General features: G+C 47.0%; 1 protein-coding gene across 2 annotated transcripts in view; it reads left to right on the forward strand.

Annotated features, from left to right (window-relative positions):
* Positions 1-318: 318 nt before the first annotated feature.
* The window catches only part of FECH (ferrochelatase), a 35,077-nt gene continuing 28,545 nt past the window's right edge, over positions 319-6,850 (forward strand). Inside the window, exons 1-2 of one of the 2 annotated variants that reach the window (XM_077777600.1) lie at positions 319-555; positions 5,281-5,407. In XM_077777600.1, the coding sequence (XP_077633726.1) occupies positions 489-555; positions 5,281-5,407 (194 nt within the window). In that variant the 5' untranslated portion in view covers positions 319-488. Of the gene's footprint in view, positions 556-698; positions 747-5,280; positions 5,408-6,850 lie in introns of those variants that run through there. The other variant, XM_077777601.1, reaches the window with a different exon arrangement.

Here is a 6,850-nt window from a genome sequence, read left to right on the forward strand (position 1 = left end):
AGAGATGCCACAGAAAAATTAACTATGTCATTCATGAGTGTCGCATATAAAACAATTCCTTTTGCTATTCAGAAAACCAAGCATGTAACAAAACAGGGTCAGCACAGTTGTACTGTCACGAGGCAAGCCAGCTGGAGAAGGGAGGCAAAAGCATTCACATATCTAAGTAATAGTATTGGAAGTGTCTGGAAAGTCCTTTGCTAAATTGTGGCGGCGGTTCCCGCCTTGGCCAGACTGGCAGATGCCACCAGTGAATTCGTTCAGGGTGATCAGGACCCGGAGACCGGCTGCAGGCTCNCCCCGCCCCCGAGCCGGGCCCGGCCCGGCCCGGCAGCGAATGAACGCGCGCGCCGCGAGGGCGCAGGGGGCAGCAACTTGAGGTAAGGCGGCCTGTGGTGTCGGTGCCAGCAGCGCGGAGCTTCCCGGGCCGACACCGGATCTCGCCGCTGCGGGAGGAACCCGAGTCCCGGGCCGAAGCTGCCCCAGGAATGCTCTCAGGCGGCACAAACATGGCTGCTGCCATGCGAGCTGCGGGAGTCCTGCTCCGCGATCGGCGTAAGTGAGGCTGTCGCGGCCGCCGCCGCTGCCGGGGTCCCCGCGACGGCGTGGGCAGCGGGCAGCTCGGGGCCCTCCGGTTTGGGGGTGGGGTTCCGGGAGCGGTGCAGGAAGCTCGGTGCTATGGGGCGAGGGGCGACCTGGAGAAGGGACCGGAAAGGGGCCCTCCCGTGGGAGAAGCCGGGGAGGAGGTACTTGGGTCGTCTGGGGTCCCTGGGACGCGGCCGGGAGGGGTCCCGTAGCACCATGAGTCAGCTGGGCTGCCATGAGCAGTGCCGGGGTTTATTTACACCTTAGTTCTTATCTGTAAAATCAGAATAACGAGCGTCACGGGGTTGTTGTGAGCATTATGGGAGGGAGGGCGTGTGAAGGACCTACCCCGAGGACGGTAACGAAGGCATCATCATCGTCATCACCACGGACATCGCCCATGGGGTTCCTTCCCTGGTGATGGAGGTCGCGGTGTGCCCACTGCTGCTCGGCTCTAGCCCCTGGCGTCACCCGGGGCTCACTTGTCCTTAGACAGCAGCACCCACCGTGAGGCAGTCTGGGCTAGTATTTCCTAGAGACTTTTGGAGACGAACGAGTAAGACCTACTGACAGCCAAGCATGTTTCTGATGCAAATTTTGAATGTAGGTTGCTTCCAGGACGAGCTGATGCGAGTAAACGCGAGAAACACCTGGTGGGGACAGTAACTCTGCAGCATTTTTAACTGTGTCCCTTTGAGTAAGTCACTCACCTGGCTTGAGCTTTGGTAAAGGGAAAGGAGAAAGGTAATATACTTCACAGTCTTGCCATGGAGATTAACTGGATGCCTGTAAAGCGTGATTTGCTCCAGGTTATAAGTAACTAAGCGGAAGGATTCAGAACCCATCACAAACGTGGATTTGAAGTCCAATTGAATTATGAACTCTGATTTTGAAGAGTAGTTATAATACTCTAATCATCTTGTTGATATGAAGGAAATAACATTAAGTGGGTTAGAAAAAATTGAGTTGTATTTCTGAAAATTCTGCAAGTAAAAGTGCAAAAGCAAAGTTTTACACTAAGTTTTTAGCATATTACAGAATCAGTAACACGTTCCCTGGTGTGGGCCGTGTACTGTATATACTACATATATTTTTAAATTAGAAAGTTGGTAGATTAATGAATTATTGTTTTTTATTTTTGCCTTTCCCTTCCAAATTTTCTACACTGAGCATATAGGTCTTTTATAATTAGAAAAAAAATAATGAAAAAAATTTCTAGAATAATGAAAAAGACTATTAGTGTTTAAATTAAGGACATTAGAACATTTTGGTGCCATACCAGAAAATAATTATTTTTTATTAAAAAAATTTTTTTTAATGTTTATTTATTTNAGTGTTTATTAATAGTCACAATGTTGGATGTTATTTATGTTAATTTTAATTTTTTAAACTTCATTTGTTTTTGAGAGAGTGAGGGAGAGGCAAAAGAATCCCAAGCAGGCTCAGTGCAGAGCCCGATGTGGGGCTCAGACTCACCAACTATGAGATCATGACCTGAGCCAAAATCAGAAGTCGGGTGTTTAACCGACTGAGCCACCCAGGCGCCCCAGTTATTTGTTAGTTTTTAAAATGTTACCTATAAGTACCTTTTGTAATAAATCTCATCTCCTTTATGATGGAAAAGGGCTCTGGGATGCCTGGATGGCTCAGTCAGTTAAGCGTCCAACTTCGGCTCAGGTCATGATCTCGTAGTCTGTGAGTTCAAGCCCCACATCAGGTTCTGCACTAATAGTGCACTAACAGTGCAGAGCCTGCTTGGCATTGTCTGTCTCCCTCTCTCTCTGCCCCTGTCCCACTCTCTGTCTCTCAAAATAAATAAACTTAAAAACTAAAAAGGGCTTCATTATATTTTAAAGTACTTGTGCGCCTTGCTTTAATACCCTCCTGTGCCCCACCCCTAAGCATCCTACATATTACATAATTTGGTTTTGGAGAACCAGTTGATACCCATGAACCTCTTTAAGTCACATATATACTTTTGAATGCTTCACCTTTTGGGTTTATCCAAGAGTCATGAAGCTTTGCTTCCTTTATAACCTCTTCTGCATTTTCCTAGATTTATAGCTTGTATGGTTTTTAGGCCTTTAAAAAGTAGAGCAGCAGTTCATGTCATAAGTAGGGTTAGAATACCTGGTCTCAGTTCCGAAGTGGCCAGGTCCCTGCTATCGAATATTCTTACTTCTTGCTTAACCACATGCAGTGTGCCAGGCTCTGTTCTTGGCGCTGGACATAGATTTAAACATTTTCTCCTAATCTTCACAACAGCCCTACAGGGTTGACCTTATCACCATTATACAGATGAGAAATGTGAGGCTTGGAGCAGTTCTTTGAGTTCTTTGGTTTCTCTTAAGCTCTGAGCTGCATGTATCCAGGAGTCTCAGCTGGTCCTTTGAATAATTACTCAAAACTCCTTTAGCTACACGTATACTAGTGGTTTGGTCAGAGACTACACATAGTTTCTGTGGAACCTTCTGATCATTAGGGGAGAGGAGTGTTACAGAGAAGTCCTGGAGAGGTGGGTATATTAACGCTCAGTCCTGAGCACAGAGGACCCGTTATTGGCAGCATTGCCCTCAGAGAATTTGTTCAGCCACAGAGAAGAGGATTTTGTGAGTATAGGGCATGGCAGCTTGGAAAACTACCAGCTCCCAAATTGTACTAGGAAATAACTAACGCACTAGGTGACGACTCCGGTCTCACCGGATTCCCTTCTGCCACTCCCTATTTAAGATGCACAGGAGGCAGTCTTATAACCAGCAGTCAAATCATGTAATGCCTAAATTCTATTCTAGTACCCCGTGGAATCCGATACAATCTCATTCATAGAAGGAATTGTAGACGTTGTGGCCTGATTGAAATCCCCATTAAATCTCATGCAGTTCAGAATTGAACTTGTCTAAAATAAGGAGATGTGAGTTGGTTTGAGACTTCATTTGAGCCGAATTGAACTTCTATATGTCAATCTTTGCACTTCCACTTTGAGTGTATAAGGACTATTTAGCACAAGCTCACGTAATTGGCTCTGTTGGGAATGTGCACGATATGGAGCGTTGGAAATCTGCAGATGCCATCCTCTTATATTTTACAGGCAGGGTAGGTGAAAAAACATCAGCTGTGTAGTCCCTATGCCCTAGACACTTAAAACTGAAACGAATGCCAGCGCTAATCGTATGCAGCAGGTGCTGTGTAGAGTGTTCCACTGGTCCTATCTGCTGTCATTGTCACAAGGATCCTGATAGCAAGATGTTGTCAGTTTACTGGGGAAACTGAGGCTCAGAAAGAGGATAGCTTGACCCCAGTCATGTTACTGGTGCGAGGCAGAGCTGTGTGCGGTCAGAGCTGCTGGTCCACGGCCCGAGGTCCTCACCAGGACGCCTCTGACTTGGAAGTAGGAGGAGGGCAGAAGGAGGCTGATCTCAAGCTGGTTTCAGATCAGCTGGTGTGAGCACGGGGAAGGGAGGTCATGTGTACAGTGTGGACACAGCAGTAACCACTGTCCCCACATTGCCAGCTTGAGTGTCTACTGTATAGCTTCAGTTTAATTTCACCGTATGCCACTTAAGGATGAATATTCTTCATGTGACAACTAAGGATGGCCCACGGACCTCTCAGTTCAGGCTGGGTCTCCAGGCCCACAGCTAACTCTGGTGGGGCCCAGGAGAACGTGCACACGGAGCCCCACGTGTCCTATGTGGGATCGCAAGCTAACAAGCTGTCAAATACGTTCTCGTCTCTGATACTGGCAAATAGACCTTCCCAATGACCTGGAAGGGTGAACTGTTGAACTCCAGAGTTCCTACCGAAATGTCGCAGCCTGGGGAACGTTGCCTCAGGTCTGGAGGCTTCCCTGCTTCGCTTCCCACTGCCATCTGTGCCCTGCGTTGTGAAGAGTCTGGTGCATACCCCTGTGGAGGCACCCCAGTTTAGGTTCCCGTTCTATTCTTGCCCCTGCAAATCGCTTCCTTCAGGTCAAGAATTGCTTGCACTGATGGCACAGTCAGCTGTCAGGAGGCTAGAGCTAGGAGAGTCTTGTACAGGCCCTGCGGTGGGCGTGAGCCTTTGGGGACAGGGAATTCTGGGCCCTGGGTACCGGGAGCCTGGTTAGGGGTGTAGGTCACGGGCTCTGGGGTCCATGAGTCCTTGGCTGTGCAGACTGCAGACCCTGTGGGGGAGGCTGCAGCAGGGGGAGGGCCGGAATGGGCCCCCTAAAGTAGAGCCCCCTGCCCCTTGCCAGGTTCCAAGGTCAGTGCTGGGTTTTCAGCACTGAGGCTTTATTGGAGGCGTGAGGTCTGTGCAACTGGTTGAAAGCTGGCTCAAGTACCACTCCGTAAAGCAGTGGCTCTGAACCTTCCCTACAGGCTTCTCCCTTGTGTGTGAGCAGCGCACTGCTGTCAGTATCTTTCGCATATGCGCAGTGATCCTCATGAGGGATCGTGGCAAAATCCGCCAGGGCAGAGTGAGAAGGTGTGTTTCTCAAAAGGCTCCGTGCAGATCCTGCGAAGCCATCCCAGGGGTGCCACCCCACCCCTGGCAGAGAGGTCTTGAGTGCCTTTACCCACATCCACAGAAACGCTGGGGAAATCACGTGTTCTAGCGTCTCTTTAAATTTTAAGTCCAGGCCCTTCTGCTCTGAGGATCTTCTGAGGACATCGCTTCCCAGCTAGATTTCATGCCGCTACTTTAATTTTGTCACAGTGGTGCATGGCAGCTCAGCGGCCCGCCAGCCATGGAGGGGCCAGTCGATTGGAGCCACGGCGGCAGCTGCCACGGAAACAGCCCAGCGTGCCAGGAGCCCAAAACCTCAAGTTCAACCGGGGAAGAGGTATGACTCAAATTTGGGGTACTAATAAGAATCTCTTTCTGTTGATGCAGACACCAGCGAGTGGATACAGGCTGCCTTAAGAGGAAGGCTGCTGGGAATGCCACTGTGGAAGAAGGGCAGTGTTGTGGTCTTGGCTTCCTTTCAGTGGCTGGAAAACTACAATTTATACACACGCACACCCCCCTAAGGTTTTAACATTTTGGGGGAATTTTTATAGATTAAGGTTTTTAAATTTTAATTTAATAATTTTTTATTAAAAATAGATTTAAAATTTTTATTAATTTAATTTAAATAATTAAAAAATATTAATTGAATAAAAATTTTTATTAAAAATTTCCCCCCATTTTTTATAGGTTAAAAAATTTCTTCCCAGCTTTTTTGAGATACAATTAACAGAAACCCCACAGGGCTTTGTTAAAGGACACGTAACTCAGTACAAGCAGCCTGCAAATCATGTAGGAGTTTAGTTCTGGAATATGTCATGTAACACAAATTATATGTACGCTAGAAATGTATTTATGAACCTAACATAATTAGACCTATGAAATGTATGTCCTGTATAGGATAAGGAATGACTAATCTGTCAAGAATTTATCTAGCAAACTCTGCCATTGTTTTCCACTGCTAACAGGGTGAGCATAATCCGAAATGACATAATATGATTTGTGATTTATTGAAGGAATAAAGCACCTGTTTCATACGTCACCCCTGCTGTCTGTGGGTGGACGTCAGCAGGCCCGGCCTGGCTCCACACCTCCTCTCCCATCGTGGAAGCCACTGTTCTCCTTAAGTCTTCCTCTGCTATGGGAGGAGCACAGGACTCGAGCGGGCAGTTACGCAGATGGTTACCTAGAAATACTCACCTTAACGCTAGCGGAGTGAAAGAAGGAGACTGGGTGGGAAGTAGTAACTGCTTGACGGTTCTTCTAGTGATAGAGCTTGAAAATAGTCCCATTTTGTGGTTGTTATCTGTCATTGTGTGATCTTGGGGACATTGTCTGAACACTGAGTAAACTGCGGTTTGGTGGGCGAAGGATAGAGCATTAGGGGTGGGGTCTCAGATCATCTCTTTTCAACTCTCTGGCCTCCTCAGTGATTGAATCTAGTGAAGAAACAGGAAGCAGGGACACTGTCTCTGTCCTAGTGGCATGGACACCGTTCCTGCTTGTCTCCACGGCCCCGTTTTTCTCACCTCAGCCATGGCCCAAAGTGCTTTAAGTACTTAGGGTTTAGGGGGAGTATGTGATGTCCCCTGAGGAACTGATTCAGTGTGGAACCTGGGAGAAAAATTATTTCATTGCTATATTATCCCAGTGGCAAAAGCCAATAATATAAATAACCTAATAACCTTAATATTAAATTATCAAAATTAAATAAAAATCTAAAAATATATAAATTACATTAAATAACTTTATATCATCTTTATACAAAAGAAATGGGTTC

This window comes from Crocuta crocuta, unplaced genomic scaffold (genome assembly GCF_008692635.1).
Source record: "Crocuta crocuta isolate KB4526 unplaced genomic scaffold, BGI_CrCroc_1.0 scaffold36, whole genome shotgun sequence".
Classification (NCBI taxonomy): Eukaryota; Metazoa; Chordata; class Mammalia; order Carnivora; family Hyaenidae; genus Crocuta; species Crocuta crocuta.